Raw genomic sequence first — 19,272 nt, 5'->3', positions numbered from 1 at the left:
ATAATAATAGTTTAGTGTAGCGTTTAGCAGAGTGATTTCTACAATCATATGTGTGTTTGATGTACAACGTCTAAATGGTGTGTGGCATGGATTGCTGTGCTTGCGAGGTGTTAAGTTTTTCATAACTATATATAAACTAATATCTATAATTTGGTAACCAGACGACTCCTTTAACTAGTGAGCTAAACCACTTGAGCTAAGGGGCAAGTCTGGTCATTCTCATCTTAAACATAATATGGCATATGTTTAAACTGCAACACTTTGAGGGTGGGAGACCATAGCATAATATAAATCAGAAAATAAATCGAATCTCTACTATTTCAGCAGAGTGTCAATTTACCGAGGGATGGCGCAAATTTGATATGGGTGAGGCGTGAATGTTGTCCCAAGTATCCCATTTGTATTGACTTTACTTCCCTGGGAAAAGCAGAAGTTAAATGCATACATTAAGCTTGTGAAGAAAATAAAGAGTTCCATCTTTGCCATCTGTTCCCCTAAACATGCACGATGCCCTGAGGGATTAGAGGGAGAAAGGATATTAGATTTAATTGTATTAAAAGTATACTTCGCCCATCATATACACTTTAATGCATCTACCCCAATGCATTTTTTCATCTTTCAGTAAGACATACCGTATTTGCTCGATTATAAGACGAGGTTTTTTTCTGAAAAATACCCCTCGTCTTCTAATCGGGGTCGTCTTCTAATCAGACCTCAAATAGAGGTCTGATTATGAGACTAAGATCCAGATCCCCCGCACCGCTGCAGGGGACCTGGATCCTCCTGTCTCCCCCCCCCCCATTTAACACCCCCCCACACACACACTTACCGGTGCTTCCTGCTGTATTGCCGGGGCAGCGGGTTGACGTCTACGCGATCCGCGTAGCCTATGTCCGCTGCAGCCGGAAGGAGGTGTGGCTAGCAGCGGGGGTTGTCTGCATCCTTCGCGCATACCTTCCCCAACTGTCAGAGATCAGAGGTCCGGGGAACTCTGATCTCTGACAGCTGGGGAAGGTATGCGCGACGGACGCAGACAACCCCCCGCTGCCAACTCCACCTCCTTCCAGCTGCAGCGGAAGGAGACGTCAACCCGCTGCCCCGGCAATACAGCAGGAAATTGGAAGCACCGGTAAGTGTGTGTGTGTGTTAAATGGGGGCATAGGGCATTTCTGGAATGCCTTATACCCCTATATGCCACTCTGGCACTTAGGGGGTTAAAAGGCATATTATGGGGCAGAGTGGCATATAGGGAGGTATAAGGCATTTCAGGAGGCAGAGTGGCGTTAAGGGGGCATTTAATAGAGCACTCTGCCTCCTGAAGTGCCTTATACCTCCCTATATGCCACTCTGCCCCATAATATGCATTTTAACCCCCTAAATGGCAGAATGGGATATAGGGGTATAAGGCATTTCTGGAGGCAGAGTGGCACATAGGGGGTCAAAAGGCATACCATGGGGCACAGCGGCATATAGAGGGTTAAAAGGCATATAATGGGCCACAGTGCCATATTGGTGTGCCAAGCCTGGGGGCAGATGTGCGTAACTGGGGGACAGGTTGGAAAATACAAGGAAATAAAAACAAAAAAATATTTTTCTCAATCATAGCTTTTATTAAAAAAAATAGTTTACATGAATTAAAATTTACTGGTAAAACTTTTTTCCTTTAGGGTTGTCTTATATTCAGGCTTTTTCTTTTTTTCCTAAGTTAATATTCAGATTTTGGGGGGTCATCTTATAATCAAGCAAATACGGTATTAATTATTATTATTAATATCTTTTATTTATATAGCACCAAAAATCTATGCAGCGCTTAGATATACAATACATATATTCAAGGGGTATGACCAGACGAGAAATGTCTGGCCCACTGAACTACAGCCAATATTTACCTGCAGAGAATGGTAGGAAGGCATCATTGCACTGAAAATTGCCATTGTTGTCTAGGAAGTTAGATGGGTTGAATATTTCATGAGATTTCCAGATGTTGGGATCATGGAGTGCAGATGCCAAAGATGTTACAACAACTGTACCCTGTAGGAGAAGCAGTAATTAAATGTTAATTATCAAATATAGTTATCTTGTGGAGTAAGTCCAGATGTATAAAATGTGTTGTGCTGTAGTACTATGACAACTTAACTCATTGTATTATAATGACTATAAACATTATGATGACACTATACACCCAGCTGAGACCTCTTCAGGTTACCACTGAAGATTTGAACTATGATAAAAACTTAAATTTATGTGGTCTACATGGCTTTGGCATGAGGCTTCTCTGTTCGACTTTGTTTAGGGAATCATAAATAGTCTGTGAAGACTTCTTATCACTTCAATAATAAGCATCAGTTGTCAATGAGAACCCCTTCCTCCCACCCAGCCCAACAAGGAAGCCTTCTGCCTCTCTTCATCATGACACAGGAATGGAAGGAAGTGCTACATATCCGCTAAGGGGAGATTAAACCATATAGAGGAGGACTGGGTCCTGGCGTCCTCTTTGCTCCTACATGAAGCACAGTCACCGTTCTTCACCAAATGATGCTAAAGCACAATACCTCAATTATCTTTGCAAATTAAATCACATATGTGTGCCTTACCGTTTCACATGCAGAACATGAAATGGCAGGTAGAAGTGTCAGGTGATGGAGGGCTTTTGAAGAATGACAGGACTCTGTTTCTAGGCAATTTCACTAACATTTTTACACATTTTACAAGTGACTAGGAGCATTAAGGAGAAAAATAAAATGATAGAAGGGCTTCTGTCATCTCTACCTGATGCGGAACTTATCTAGGGATATTTCAGGAGGCAGCCTACACGGAACAGCTACTTTAATTGACACCCCTCCTAATTATTGAGTTTAGGTGTTTCAGCCATACCCATTGCAAACAAGTTTATAAAATAAAGCACATAGGCCGCCATCTACATAGACAAACATTGGCCGTGGTATTGAACAGCTCAGTGACTTTAAACTTAGAACTCTCATAGGATGCCGCCTTGGCAACAAGTTACTTCATGAAATGTCTGCCTTGCTAGATCTGTGCTGTCTACTGTAAGTGATATAATTTTGAAGTTGAAGTGTCTAGTGTAACAACAGCTCAGCCATAAAGCAGTAGACCAGGCACACTCACAGAGCAGGGCCACCATGTTCTAAAGGACATAGCACATAAAATCACCTGTCCTCTGTAGCGTCACTTACTACAAAGTTCCAAACTGCATCTCAAAGGAGCATCAGCACAAGCACTGTGCGTTGGGAACTTTGTGAAATGGGTTCCCACGGCTGAATAGTAACACAAGCCATAGACCCCTTTTGTGCAATACCAAGCGTCAACTGGAGTGATGTAAAGCACAACACCACTGGAGTCTGGAGCAGTGGAAGCATGTTCTTTGGAGTGATGAATCACGCTTTACTATCTGGAAGTCTGATGAATGAATGAATCTAGGTTTGGTGAGTTCCAGGAGAATGCTATGTACTCAAATGCATGGAACCTACTTAAGGTTTGGTGGAGGGATAATGGCCTGGGGCTGTTTTTCAGGGATTGAAATAGGCCCATTAGTTCAAATGAATGGTGATGTTAATGCTACAGCATACAAAGGCATTTTAGACAATCGTATTGTCCAGTTTTGGGGAAGACCCATCCTGTTCCAGCATGACCGTGCCCCTGTGCACAAAGCAAGGTCCATAAAAAATGGTTTGAAGAGTTTAGTGTGGAGGAACTCGAGTGTTCTGCACAGAGCCCTGGACACCTTTGGAATGGTGATTCTGACCCAGGCATTCTCACCCAACACCAGTGCCTTACCTCAAAAATACGTTTTTGGCTCAATGGGCACAGGTTCCCAAAGACACACTCCAAAGAAGAGTGGTTGCATGGTTGCATGGTATAGCTGCAAAGGGGAGGCAGCAACTCCTTATTAATGCCCATTGTTTTGGAATGTGATGGCCAATATGCTTATAAAAGATGCAATGGTCAGGTGTCCACATACTTTTATGTCATATAGTTTATATTCATTGGGAATAATAACTGCTATACCTCTAAATTACTGGTTAGTCTTTTACCTTTTTAATTTGATAGCCCTGCAGTTTGATGTCTTCTGTGATTTGCCGAGGTAGGCCTAATGGAACAACGGTGCCGTTTCTTTGGATCTCGTGTATCACGGCATAGGTATATGGCAAATCCTTACGGTTGGCATACTGGACAGTTAATGATTTCTCCAAAAATGCATCTACTTCTTGTTGAACTTTTGCTGAGTTAAAATGGAGCAGTTAGTAATTAGTGAGCTTTTTTCCATAAATTTAGGTAAAACAAGCAACAAAATTATTCAATGCTAATGAGGTTGGACGAACTTAAGAAATTCGTTTTGTGCTACCCAAACCTTATCACAAGTAAAATTTTACTTCTGCAACGTTGTAGCAAATACAATTGAATGTAGATAAATCTCAAATTTTGCATTTGACCGGTAAAATGTCAATGGTTTATTAAAGTTAAAGGTTTGCTGATATGTCAAAAACATATTGGATGCATTTTTGTTCTCTGAAATAAATTGGGCCCTAATGGATTAAATTATACATTTTTCATTTAGCACTCTCACTGTCACCTTGAATTTCTGGGTACAATGCCATGTAAAGCAGGCCCCACCGCAGTGTGGAGGCAACCGTTTCAGAACCAGCCAAAAAAAAGTCAAGCAGGATTTGTTGGAGGTTCCTCTCATCCAGCATGGAAGAACGATCATCCTTACTCTGCAGTATAGACCAGAACAAAATATAAAAGATATATAAATAAGATCATTGATAACATTTTATCTGGCTACAATACACCAGAATGTATATCTCCTCCACATATTAAACTGAGGTGATTAACCCTTTCATCCATAGGGACATTCCATGACAAAAATATGGTCCTTGTTAAGCTATTTTCATCCATATAGCCTAATTCTATTCTCAGACGTTCGGATGTCTGGATTTCCAGGAGGAATACCTATTAAGATCAGTTATAGTACCAACCACTAAAGAATTATGGGTTACATCCTACATGATCTAGATGTATTATTATCAATTTATATTGATAGGTTTGTTTAGCTAATTTTTTTAACAGGGTAATGAAAATCTTTTGCCATTCTATTGTTAAGACTGATCTCAGCCTACCAGGCATTTGCCCTGTTTACAAGTGGCCAGCGTGGGCCTGTATCGGCATGCAAGCAACTTTCTCTCTGTGCTGACTAAAACCCCATATCAGTAATGTAATCAGTTAAAGGGACACTCCATTGCCCCCGAGTGACCCCTGCTTACAACAGCCAATCAGATCCAGAGAGTGCCTCCACTGAAATCTATAGGTTCCACGCATGAACCTGCAGTAATATTGAAACACCTTAATCTACATGCAGTAACATTCACAGATTTATGCAGAGTCCAGAACAGTATTTGTAAAACCAACCTTGGAGATCTGATTTAGATAATAGTCAATAAAATCTTGTGGTTCAGTCGATGGGTTTTGTTGGTGTTGCCTAATTTCCTGCATTAAAAAATCCATAAAAAAATGTAAATGTCTCATGGCGTCTTGGTGAGGCCCTGGAAGATGGTGCATCAGCCAAGGGAAAGCATCGTAAAGCTGCATAAAGAGAGATTAATATTTAATCATTAATATGCTTAATGACCCTGAAAATTAGCACAGTTCCAAAGCATATATTATAAGAACATTGTATAGTATAAAACATTTGTATTTGAAGAACACGTCAGATGAGACAATCATTGGCTAAAAGAAAACAATTTAGTATTGTTGTTTAGGAAGTAAAAATAGAAGAGAGCAAGTTGGTCAAACGTTGGTCAACAAGTACTCACACACACACACACACACACATTAGGGACCACAAACTCAAGGGTACAGAATATATACCTGTCAGATTGGATACCTGATATTTTGGGGGTTATTATTATATGATGTTTGGATCTACTCAAAAAATCACTTTGCCATTACCTTTACACAAAAACTTTCACTGCATCGGTTCAGGTTGGGAGGGCCCTTTCTAAACCCTTTTGAACTGGCAAGGGGAGACAGGAACATATTGGGGTCCCGTTACGTCACGTGACCCAGCTGTGAAACTGAGGCTGCCTGCACAGTGTGCAAGCGGTCAGAGAGAAAGCTGTGAGAGGTAATGGGGGGGGGGTATATGTGTTTGTATACAGGTATGTATGTGAGCTTGTATGTGTATTTGTGTTTCTGTGAGCATGGATGTTTAATTGTGTGCATGAGTATGTGTGTGCAATTGTGTGTGTGTGTGAGCATGGATGTGTAATTGTGTGTGTGGGTGTGGGCATCCATGTGTAATTGTGTGTCTGAGCAATTGTGTGGTAGGAATTACCTATTAATATAATACAAATGACATTTTCACAATAATTATGCAATTCATTTGACGGATTGCTTTTCGCTTACCTGCCCCCAGCTGCTGCCATAAAAATTGGACACAGAATCTGAGGATTCAGTCAAATGATGAAAGGTCTGGTCATCCAATGAGAAATTATGACCAAAGATAACTGAAGAAATCACACTGTTTACCGCATTGATTATAAACAATCTGGGATCAAAGGGGGATCCTTGAAATGGAAAGGGAACAAATATTTACATTATTCAAAAAAGGAATATTATAGAATAGCAAAAGACCAAACGATTCCCTGGCGGGAATATTATTTTTTGTATTTATTTTGAATTACATTTAGTTTGGATTAAAAAAATGTATACTTATTCTAGTTAGTCATACTATATTACACATGTAATATAATAAATGTAAAGCTAGTACCAACACAGGTAAACAGGCATATGTACTATAGCAAATGTATATACACGCAATGTTCATATATCCAGGGATGGGAAAAAATTTAAGTTTTTAGTTACAACAAATAAAAACACAAAAATGAAACATATTGAAAAAGTTGACAGACTTCGTATTTGCCCGGATATATAGCTGCACATTTCCCCCCACTTTAGGTCTTTAAGTATAGTAATGAAAACTAAAATACGGTAATTACCTTTCTTTGAAGTAAATACATCGACCAGTCGATTAGCCTCTCCTTGAATTTTCCACTCCAAACTTTTTTTCCCAAGACCCAAATTGCGTAGGATCTGCAACCCCACACGTCTTTGCTGTTTCCAGTTTTCTCCATTGGAGACAATGATGCCTAATGCAACAGCAATAAATACAATGTTATTAATCAATGGCGTGGACACGGCAACTCTGATTTAAATAGTATATCATCAGAGCTCTCCACCAGGTATGCCCCATAAGCTCCGGGAACAGCAAGTAGTTACTTAAAGGTTTCATCCAACATTGGTAGGTAGTATTGGGTACTTTGATATAGTGGGGGCTGAGCAATATATAACTAAGGTGACAGAATCCCCACTAATTATGACTCAGATAGGTGCTTTTAAATAGCAGTTGCTAAATGTGTGCTGATCTCCTGCTTTGTTGTGTGTACACGTTGGTCATTTCAGCAGCACCCTGAAATCTGAATGTGTTTACTTTATAGGGTGTGCTCCCCTTTCTGTATACTTTAAGGTATTATAAGTTTTATGTTTCTTTGTACAGATTTTTGCTTTAGGCAGTATTGTACTGGGTAAAACTTTTTTGTTTTAAATATGTGCTGGGGCTCAGTTTCATTGCACTCTACAAAAGCTATATTGGGGTTTAATTATCTAGGTGCTTACAACTATAATTTTTGACCAACCTACCCGGTGAGAGGACAAACATTACAAATGAAAGGAAATGCAGATATTTATGTAACGATTACCGTTTCCCTCAGAGTAATAGTTCAAGAACGGTGTCAAGGGTCTGCCAGAAAGCTGTTCGGAATTGGTGACTAGACCTTCCCGGACAGATTCAGATCCAGTCAGAATTACAATAGGAGCTTGACCTACCCAGATGGTCATGACATTTCCGTAAGTCTTTGCTAGCTAAGTGAAAAGAAAAAAATAAAGCAAAATTTAGAAGAACAGTTGATCACCTCCTCACAGGGTTGTAATGACACACACAGAACTAGGCAGCATTCAGCAGTGTACAATATTTTTTTACATTAAAGGGACAGTCTAATGTTCCTGATATCCCCTTTGAGCAGGAATGCATAGTTAAAGACTATGTTAGTATTTTAATGTGCATTCTTCTAGAACCCTTACCTATTGCAGCTCTGAAATCAAGGGTCTGAACAGACCAGCGTTCAAGCTGACTGGAGTTCAGTATATCACATTGAGATGTGTTTTGTGGAACACGAATACATATGGCGGATTCTGTAGAACTCTCCCTTGCATTTGCAAAGGGACGTCATGCACCTTTTATATGCATTAACATGCATTTGACTGTTGGAGTGTCAATGAAATACTCATGCAAAAGGGCGTAGGTAGTCAAACTCTTTTGAACTACAGCCAAAGACGTGTCTGTGTTATATTGGTATACGCCTCTGCCATGGGGGTCATATATAAGTGGGGGCCTAAGCAGGTGCTTAATCTGCTTATCGAGTTGTACCAACTGTTAATCATAGAAAATTGGAAAACATAATATTAGGGGATATAATTTTTTAATTATGGGGAAACAGCTTCTTGATCCAAGGAGAGATCTGACTGCCATTCTGGGGTCAAGAAGTATTTTTTCCCCTGGTTTGTGCAAAATTGGAAAGAGCCACAACTGCATTCTTTTGGATCAACAGCAAGAAATAAGCAGATCTATGTAACTTTGTACTCAAGGGTATAATTATTGATCAGTCCCTCTGTTTGTGCCCACAGCTGGTGGAGAGACCTTCATTATTGTGCTTTAAACCTAATCACAAAAAAGAAAGCTGAAAAATAAATACCCAGCCATATTGTTAATATATTGTACCTTCATCAGAGTTCTGGGATGGAGTTCGAACCTCAGAGTCCATAGATTCCCAATGATTGGCAAGGGAACAGGTCCAGGGGGAAGCTTTGCTGCCCATATGCAGAGTTTAACAAAATGTATAAGGAGAAGACCCAAAATCAGAGCCAGAAACACAGTGGTGGTGCCCAGCATCTTCTGGTCAGGATGATGATGTTCTGCATGAAGGTGATTAAATAAGAAATATAATGGTTGATTAGTGTGGCTTGACATTATAGCCACCGAAAATGTGGTAAAAAAAAGAGGGCATTTATTTTGTAGAATGTTGTGCACATATATGGGCATATTTCTATAATACTGTAATACTGGCACACCGTTTCTCTGCAGTTGAAGAAGTTCCCAAACGAAACGCGTCCTGTATTTCGGCGCCAGCCTGGCCAGGTATTACTTATTCTACAGTGAGTTTTACTTGATTTCTTTGCATTTTTCTATTGATTACTTATTCTTTGCATTGTCTGATTTTTATTGTATGTCTTTATTGTTATTTTATTTTCCTTGTACAATATGTGTTTATTTTTTCTTTTAATAAATTATATATTTTTATATTAACATTTTGCTGGAGCGCTGTCTTCTGTCAGTTAATTCTTTGTTACCATAGGTCTTCCCTTGTCAAGAGGAATTCCACATCTTTCTAAGGATTAGCTGCTCTGTTCACAAGCCCCCAAACTCTGAATATTATTTATCTCTTTCACATTATTGCTACCGACTATTATAATATCGGTAATTATCACTTGATGTCACGTCTGCAATACGGCAGAGGATCCTCGCTGCAGAAATTGGAAAGGCGCCTCCTGGCGGAGTTGGAGAGCCCAGCAACGGAACACCGAAGTGTATAGCGGACACGGGAGCGTAACGAAGTACAAAATAATCAGGAACAAAAATAAATACATAAAATAATCAATTCAGGGGTCAGGCAGAAGAGTAGTCGGGGTCACAAGCCGAGGTCAGGGCAGGCAGCAAACATCAAAGGTCAAAAACTAGCCGGAGTCAGAACCAATAACTATCAAACAAATCAAGGACCACTAGTGAAGGCTATAAGGCACCATCACAGGCAAAGGTGAAGTGCATACTGAGGGTTTAAATATCCCTCTCAATAACAGGATCCTCCTACCCACCTAATTAGGGGGAGAAGGAAAAAAGATAAATGTCGCTTTAAGAAGCGACATGAATATTTATGAGTTAGTCCTGACGTCGAGGCGCGCGCCCCGTCAGGATCCATTGATCTCTGCGGGGACGCGCGTCTATCCGTGGAACGGACCTGGTGGCGGTTCCCGCCGACGGAACGAGCAGGGGGCTGGACGCGCGGGCTGCGTCTCAGCTCCCCTACCCGCGGGACGACGGAGGAGGTAACACTTGATCTCTCTATTAATAGATTTGCTTTTGAATAATAGGGGAGCCTCCTTTTTTCTCTCCACCTAATATACTTTATACACATTAATTACACCTTTTATATATACACACTAGTAATAACAGTGCTGTATTCTTCTTTTCTTTGTTTTTTAATACTGGCACACCAGTTATAAATGTGAAGGAGAAAAAGCACTCCACTGTTTCCATGGTACTTGCTTCCCATTCACAATTATGCCCCAGAATCGCCTTATATTTTCAGATTCTATAGTTTTATACGCACAGATGAGAATCTTCCAAGAGGACATCACACTTCCTAAAATAAATCTATTACGGTATATATAGTGAAGGTGCAAATTATAGGGACAGGTGGGAATATCTCAAGGATTTTAGAGCTCCTACTACAGAATGTTTTGGATATTTGGTATCATTGGGGGAGTGTGGATATCAGCCAAGCATACATGCAAATTCAGGGGCAGCTTTAGGCTAGGTTTCCACGCCAATAGCGCCACCTGGCGTTTTTTTAGTGAAAAAACGGTGCAGCCAGATGTTAGCTGTTCTTCAATAGGAAATCGCACAATGCCATATCCACTTAGCTTTTTTCTGTCTGGCGTTTTTTCAGTCCTCTTTGGCGTTTTTCTGCATTTTTGGGCTTTTCAAAATCGCAGCATGTTGACACTCTGGCGTTTTTTGCAAGGAAATCATGGCGTTTTTCTCCAATAGAAGTCTATGGGAGAGAAGAAACGCCATGAAAAAGCCATGTGGGTTTTGCCTTGGCGTTTTTTATGGCGTTTTTTTCCACAGTTACAATGCAGAGGATGGACCCAGTATCTGTGTGTCCTATGAGAAATAGGCTGGAAACAAACAGTTTCACACAAAACAAAGTTCATATTGAATTTTACACCATTTGGAACAAACATGCCATTACAAACAAACATACCCAACTGGATCCTGCGTGCCAAAAGCAACAGCAAACAATTTGCACCATCATTTGGGGCCAATCTTCCTAGAGGAGCAGACATTCGGAATAAAGCATGCCTTACAAACCACAGAAAAGAGACAAAAGGGTCTGCCGGGGGGCGTTTAAGTAGAACTCTACCAAGTAAATGACATCAGGAGGGGGCAGATACTTGCCATTTATCCTAATCTCTTTTAGCTGGGTGAAACTTCTAACTTGTAAAGGCTGGAAAAACTGCCTAAGGTCAAAAAAAGCAATTTCCACAGAAAGGCTAAAACGCCAGAAAAAACTCCAGAAAAAACGCCAAAACGCAGGTAAATGCAGTGGCAGTTTTCTTGGCGTTTTTCATCAAGAAAAAAACGCAGGACAAAAACCCAAGTGGAAACCTAGCCTTAGGAATGTATAACATGTGTTTGCGCCGGGTACTACGAGAAACGGGCAGTTTAGTAGAACAAAACACAAAATTTTTCTTAAATACTGAACTATAGTACTGTATACAACTAGGTAATCTAAATGTTCAAAGAGCAATAATATTTTTTTTTCCAAAACACTCCTCCTGTGTAAAGTAGATTGTTGTCCCAAATTGTTACAATCCTTTTGAATCTATTACTTCAAATATACATACATGTGCATACACTCTGCTTTTAAACTTAATGAAGTATTGATTTGGTTAGTAAGTTAAGGTGTGGATGTGACTTGGTCATGCCAGTGAACAGCACCTGTGTGGTTTACCTGGATTGTGCAACCCAAGACATGTGTAGAGCCTCAACTAAAGTACTTGCATATGTACATTACATACATACCTCCCAACTGTCTTGTCTTCTATGGTATAGTCCTGCTACTATTGTAGGTAGTGAGGATGATGGGCAGGCTTGAGAGATCAAAAGATAACACACCTTAATGAAGGTGTCCTGCTTTGGACACCTGAAATGTTGGGGTTTATGGTGCATATGTTTATTAGAATTTCACAGTGGACATAACAGTGTACTCCGAAGCTCATACAGGATCAGAACAGTGGGTGGCAAACCAAAGGCTTTACACGATTCACGGCTTGATCTGGTGCTTACTCATGAACTTGTGCTCATACCTCGTTATTCTATATAAAAGCTTATGAGCAAACTTTTGTAAACTGTGACAAAATTCCGCACAGTATATGATCTGTGATTATAAATTGCCACTGACATGCACTCGCACTTTGCTACGCTATGTAACCATCTGTAAGCAAACATGTAACATGTCTTTACACAATATTTGCTCTGTGATCATAACATGTTTTAATAAAACATGTAGCAAATACAAAATGTCGTGAAAGTAACATATAAAATGTGAGGCAAAGAAAGACAAATCATTAACTTAACTAAAAAGGGGGAAAATATCTCATAAAGGTCACTTCAAAAAGTGAATGTTAAATATCAGGCGTTAAAGTAGCTGATAATAAAATCTCTTCAAAGGCTTCAATTGACTACTTGATTAGAGGTTAAGTGTCTAGTACTCAAGTAGCTAATTAGAAGAAACATTTATGCATATTTTAAGCATTCTAAGCACTTTACTGGTCACTATTGAGCAGATTGTAACACGGCTACTAAAGGAGCCGCTCGCAGAAACATAGATAAGGAAAATAGCTGGATGTAAGTAAATTGAATATGAAGTGTAAGCATGTGTATGCGTGAATGAGTAGTGTGGTATAGTGTGTGAACCAAGAAACAACAGAAGTATGACATAAAGACGCAGAAGCTAAGTTTGATATATGTGTACATGAATTACATTCAGGATAGTTAAAACCTTAGAGCACAAACTTTCTGTACACCTCCCCTCCCCTTACTTGTATAATGATATAGATTACCTGCTGTGGACCTATTTTCCCAAATAAAAAGACTGCTCCCAACCTTCTTTAAATTTAGTTCTCTTTATCCAATCAGGCACAGACAGCATAACATTCAACCACAAGACAGTGAAAACTAAATACAATATAATTTGTGTAGTCCGGGAAGTCAAAAGAGAGGAAACAAGTTCTAACCTTGCAGGATCCAAGCTTGGTGATGACTGTTCTATTGTCTACGCAGTCATTTACTAATATCCTATTGGGAGGGAGAGTTAACTCTCATTAATTCTAATAGTTTTCTCTCTGCCTCTTTCTCGGTATGGCATAACAGGTTATGTGACATTGCTAATAAGATAAAGACATCTCAAAAGATTACCTCTAAAAAACCCAGATTTTATTAAATGTATTCCATACAATCATTATTATCTTCTTAGAAAAAGGAAAACAACAATCATTATTCCACCTAAGGGAAAAAAAATTGATGCTAACATACAAGCCAATATCAAAATGGACCACATGCTATCTATATGTATAATACAATTACACTGCCTGCAAGCCATGCCCAGATCAAACTGATGGTGGATCTGAGTGCCTGTGTCTTGATTGTGTTAATTATGTGCAGTTATATTATGGAGCTAATACATCTAAGTTGACAATTTTTCACACAAATAAACCAGTGATGCAACAAGGGTGCTGCCCTCATCATTTTTTGTTGTTGTTTCTGTAGGTCCAGATTGCTATGTGCACAATTCTGTGGAATACAAGTGTAGTCAACCACACATTGGTTTCAACCACACTGCTTTAAAGAGAATGTGCTTCAACACATCAGGCTTTGCCCTGCAGGTGACATTCTGGTTTATGGTTGTAGGGTTACTTCCTCATCATCTCATCATCATCTACAGAGCAACTGGTCATTTTTAAAACAATTCCATTATGAATGGATGCAACGTGTTCTAAATGAAAGCGAGGCTCCATTCAGTGGGTGACTGACCAACCAGCAGCCTTAGTAATGTGGAAACAGAAATGATTTTTTTTTTTTTAAAAGGGGGGGGGGTTAAAAAAGTTATCCAGCAGTAGGCTTGATCGCTGTGTTCCCGAGGCAGTCCTCATGAAATGCCATTAACGCTCCTAGTGCCAGAAACCTTGCGCAGTCACCCAAGACTTCCTTTACAAACGAATGCATCGCATTCACAATAAAGACAATGCTCAATTCATGTAAAGTGACTGCTCCTGTAAAAAAAAAAAAAAAAAAAAAATCAGGTTGCCAGCAGGCTGGCACGCTGAAATAAACTATCTGACCCCTGCTGTCATGTAGATCAGACATTAACGCATAGCCCCCCCACACACACACCTGCAAACAAAATTAACATTACGGCTCCCTTTGCCAGGGATTGGTGATCACATGGTTGTATGATAAGTGTTCCTGGTGAAATGCCCTGGGCCGTTTGTTTTCTTTTTCTTTGTTTTTTGCCCCCCCTCATAGGGTTAAGTATTATGGAGGGTATGGGCAGCCAGGAAAGGGACTGGTACAGTCTGGCAGTATTCAAGATCAGTTGGCGTGGTGAAAGTTGGTGTGTCGCCTACACAGGATTACATTTTAATCTAAAACAATTACACTGGTAAACAATAAAAAGAGCAATGTAGAGGCCTTTTTACTAAATTAATGTAATTATGCTATAAATTATGATGGTGACAATTAGCCTTTAGGTTGGGTGTATTTCAAAATGTCTTCATTTATTGTAACTGCATTTAAAATACTTAGATTAAATGCCCATCGTTAGGGCGTGATTAGCAATATCTGAAACTAGATTGACTAGTTTTTCATTTTAATGTTTATGCAGCATGGCACTGCCCTTTAATAGTGGCAGGTAAGGAGAAGAGAAATAAAAATTGGTGTTAATGAATTTTTACGTTATGGCAAAAGGACGTTTATTTCATTTCATCAGAAATTTAATATAGTCATTATAAGTGCAGGCAGTTCTCCTGAAACACATTTACAGCATGTCTCTATTGGGTTTTATAATATTTCATATGATATTTTAATATTATTTTACTAATTTATTAATATATTAATTCATTAATTGAATATATTGGAACACTAAACTGCATAGTAGTGAGAAATATCCGAATGCATTTTAGAATGTTTAGAAATGTTTTATTCTATAGTCTACTAATAATACAAATAAAATAAGGGACTCTCTGTTACTATAAGAACAAATACAAAATAAGTCTCTTAGATACCGAGTTTTTATTCATTGTAATGATCACTTTGGTGTTTCGGGTATACACAGTTTGGACGGCTGCGGCTCTATTATTCTATCAATGTGATGAGAAACGATATAGACTTTCTGATAGTACTGTGTTTTCTTCCTTTTCCAAGATGAGTGGTAAAGCGAAACTTAAAAGAACGTCACCACGTCCGCAGTTCTCTGTATCGAAGGGGAAGAATAAGAAAGGGCATTTTCCCTTATTCAAGATGGCACATTATCGTGAAATACGTCCCGTGATGGATTACACCAATGACGTAGGAATGTACGTACCCAGCATTCACATCACGATCGTTCTTAAAAACCGGCACACAGAACGAGGGACATCTGCTTTTATTCATCACACTCCTCTGAAGAAGCTGGGACAAACCCGCAAAACACGTTGAGAGACTTTTTATTTGAAAGGACTACTTTCCAGAGGACGTTATATCACCTTTTATACTTCCTTACTTATACTGGGCTCTAGTTATGCCATCATGTCTTGTAAGTGGATTTAGTATTTTAAGTGTATGAAGTTGGAATATACTGCACCATTGCTGCTGTTACTTTTATAGATTTCAAGAAATTATTAAAGAAATCCTTTTTACAATATTTGAAGAGCCTGATATCCATTTACTTTTGTGAGTGCAATCAGTAGTATCTCTAGTCTGCTTTACTTAATCATACTACACTATTGTGGAAATTTGTTTTGTTTTCTCTCCCTATGTACATGCGCCTCTTCTTCTGATTATATTGTCTCTATTTTAGACCTGAACACTAGTAGCATATTCTAGACTAGGGCAGCAGCAGCAGCCTGTTCAGTCATCAAGCTCCTTGGTGCGCTAGTCTGCACCCTCGTTTGCAAGGTATGCTAGGTATGGAAATATCCCTTCTCTGGGTCAACACCAGGAATCGTCCGGTCAGGCACATGGAGCGTTTCCAGCCATATGGAGCCCCCATAGCCAGCTAGTTCATGGGAGTCTAGTTAGGGATGACAGGGTTTTCCAGACTCCCTGTGCCCCCCAATGAGCACAGGGCGACTTAGACATAAGAGAGGACTGGGCAGGCAGGGAGTCTCTCCAGGAATCCAAATCCAAATCTACGCAGTGTGTCCTCAAGGTCAGGTGGTTACCATGACACCACCAACGTCAGGAGGACTGCCCACTGATGTCAGTGGGCAGTTCTGGTCCGCCTCCGCAAGGGTAGGCTCTGGGTAGCCGCTAGTTCACAGGTATGGATATTTCTGATCTCCCAAACTGGCCCATTTAGGCAATGGAGGACTGTACCTAACAGGTAGCGTGCTGCACCCAGTATAGTGTTTCAATCTGAGAGGTGCCCCCAGATATGGCATATGTTAAAGGTCAGTAGAAAAGATAGTGACTGCAGAGGAACTTCACCAGATGATAGATTTTGTGTTGGATAAATAATCTGATATTTGGTACATAGGTCTGGACTAAGTAGACCTTGGCTTATTGTACACTTTCTTTTCTAGAACCTATTATGAGTGAAGAGGCTCTATGACTTGGAAACAAGACATTAAAGATACCAGATATGAGTCCCAGTTCAGGTTAAAGGAATCTTTAAATTATAGCAAGATATTGAGATAACCTAAATATCTTAATAATTGATCTACATATTTCCCATAGATGCGTTTGGCTCAATTTATGAGCTTATAATGCTGACATGTGGAAATTATTTTCAAAAAAGAAATGATGCAATTATAGCTCTATCAATCAAACACATCTGTCAGTAATGAAATGTACATTACAGAAAGAGACTACATTATAATACATTATCTGCTGATAAACAGGAGCTGCATATTAAAAATGCATCATGAATTTATAAATGGGCTTAGGGAAAATCTAGGAGACTGCAGGAGAAGATAAAGAAAATACGAAAAGCAGTGGTAGATTTTGTGCCATCCTATGCCTGACCAATGATATGGTACCCCCATGGGAATATCATGCCCGTAGACTGCCCTGAGTAGCCCTATTCCCCACTCTCTTTCTGCACCCTTTATCTTGAGTTATAAATCAATTTGAAGGAATTCGCTTTATTTAATTTAGGCTATATTTAGATGACAACCTTATGAACAAGTTACTTTTTTTTTCCGAACGCACTCATTAATTTGTAGATGCCTAGTTTAAGGTAAACAGCACTCCACAAATGCAAAAAAAAAAAGGTTACGGTTACATGCCACGAGTATGCCTATAAAACAATCTAGAGAAAAAAACACATTTATGTAATTCAGAGACACAATGTTTGGGATAAGAGTAATGGGAGACGTATCCACAGAAGCTAATTAACCACCTTTTTTTCAATATTTTTTTATTATTGCAAGGAAATATTCGTAGACACATAGAAAAATAGTCTGCCCATTTTTCCTGATGTAAGGGTGAGGAAACGCTTTATGATTATAATGAATAGTGCGGAAAGCTTTACGTTTATCCCATGTCTGTTAATTGTACCCATTCTAAGCGTTCACCGCTACTGCTGAGAAATTATTCTATTTATCTACTACCCTCTGAGTAAAGTAGAACTTCCTTAGGTTACATCTAAGCCTCTGTTTTGGTTTTTAGACTATGACCTCTTGTTCTAGCATTGCTTCTCCTTTCAAATAAGTTTGCCCCAGTAGTTTGTTAAATCCAAACCCAAAGATTGTAATTTGTTTATGTCTTTTATGGAGGTCAGTGTCAAATGCCTTTCTGAAATCAATATCACCAGCTCCTCCTTGTCTATTATCTTTGACAGTCAAATTACCCTATTTGCTCGATTATAAGACCCCCACAAAATTTAAATATTAATTTAGGAAAAAAGAAAAGCCTAAATATAAGACTACCCTATAGGGAAAAAGTTTTTCTAGTAAATACTAATCCACATGTAAACTATTTTAAGAAAAACTATGATTGAAAAATATTTTATTTTATTTGCCACTGTGCCCTAGTTATGCACATCTGCCCCCAGATACGCCACTCTGCCCCCCCCGAAATGCCTTATACTCCTTATATGCCACTCAGCCTCCCCAGAAATACCTTATACCCCCTATATGGCACTCTTCCCCCAGATGTGCCTTTTAACCCCCTATATGCCACTCTGCCTACAGAAAACCATTGAACCCCGCCCCCATGTAAGGATTTTGAAGTGAATCCTGAAGCGCACAGGCAGCCATTGAAGAGTACACGTTGGGGAGAGTAGGAAGCCCTCCACCCTTCCAGGATTTGGGAAAATATCCCTAGCTGCTAAAAAAGTAGAAGAGAGAGTGAGAGGAGGTGGGAAAAGGACTTGTGTGAGCAGAAAGATTGCTGGGAGTGAGGGGAGGTGGGGTAAGGGGAGGCAGTGAAGTTGAAAATTGCTTGTGATGATAGAAGGGGAGAAGAAAGTAATGATGGTGAAATACAGACATAGTGTGAAGGTGCTGGTGGCTGGAGGGAGATAACTGCTGTACTAATAGAAGAAAGTGAAAAGAGGAACAAGAGGATTGTGAACATGGTAACTGGAGACAGATGGTGATGGGAGTGGTGGTGTAGCAAATACAATAAGCAGTAGGCAGCACTTGTTCAGTGGCATATTGATTGCAGGGAGCCTCCTGTCCTTCCTTGGTGAACTCCATTGGTAAGCTCCAAAACAGTGGCGCTTAGGAAAATTGGCACTTGTGTGGAAAGTGGCATACAGATGGAAATCATCAGGTGTTCAACGTAAAACGTTTGGCGATTTAGAGGTATGGGCATGCACTCAGGATCTAGGTCACTCCGTGACGCATGTTCACTGTGAAAGGATCAGTTGTGTGCTAACGGCACCTCCTTCCGGCTGCAGCGGAAGTTGCCTACGTGAACCGCGTAGACGTCTACCCGCTGCCCTGACTACACACCAGGGAGTCAGAAGCGCTGGTAAGTTTGGGGGGGGGTTAAATGGGGTTCATAAGACAGGAGGATCCAGGTCCCCTGCACCGCTGAGCAGTGGGGTCGGCAGGGGGGGGCCAGAGGGGGCCATGGCCCCCCCTACATCATGC

General features: G+C 39.9%; 1 protein-coding gene across 1 annotated transcript in view; it reads right to left on the bottom strand.

Annotated features, from left to right (window-relative positions):
• Nucleotides 1-336: 336 nt before the first annotated feature.
• LOC149302291 (cytochrome P450 2J5-like) overlaps nucleotides 337-19,272 on the bottom strand; it is a 23,690-nt gene continuing 4,754 nt past the window's right edge. Inside the window, exons 2-9 of the mRNA XM_089482401.1 lie at nucleotides 14,189-14,247; nucleotides 7,776-7,938; nucleotides 7,017-7,166; nucleotides 6,424-6,584; nucleotides 4,592-4,733; nucleotides 4,053-4,240; nucleotides 1,890-2,031; nucleotides 337-512 (exon numbers count right to left, since the gene is read on the bottom strand). Coding sequence (XP_089338527.1) covers nucleotides 337-512; nucleotides 1,890-2,031; nucleotides 4,053-4,240; nucleotides 4,592-4,733; nucleotides 6,424-6,584; nucleotides 7,017-7,166; nucleotides 7,776-7,938; nucleotides 14,189-14,247 — 1,181 coding nt within the window. The remainder of the gene's footprint in view (nucleotides 513-1,889; nucleotides 2,032-4,052; nucleotides 4,241-4,591; nucleotides 4,734-6,423; nucleotides 6,585-7,016; nucleotides 7,167-7,775; nucleotides 7,939-14,188; nucleotides 14,248-19,272) is intronic.

This window comes from Sceloporus occidentalis, unplaced genomic scaffold (assembly GCF_023333645.1).
Source record: "Sceloporus occidentalis isolate IW3139 unplaced genomic scaffold, rSceOcc1.0.p SCAF_19, whole genome shotgun sequence".
NCBI classification, from domain to species: domain Eukaryota; kingdom Metazoa; phylum Chordata; class Lepidosauria; order Squamata; family Phrynosomatidae; genus Sceloporus; species Sceloporus occidentalis.
Note: the sequence above shows the minus strand (reverse complement) of the source record. Positions and strands in the feature narration are given on the sequence as shown.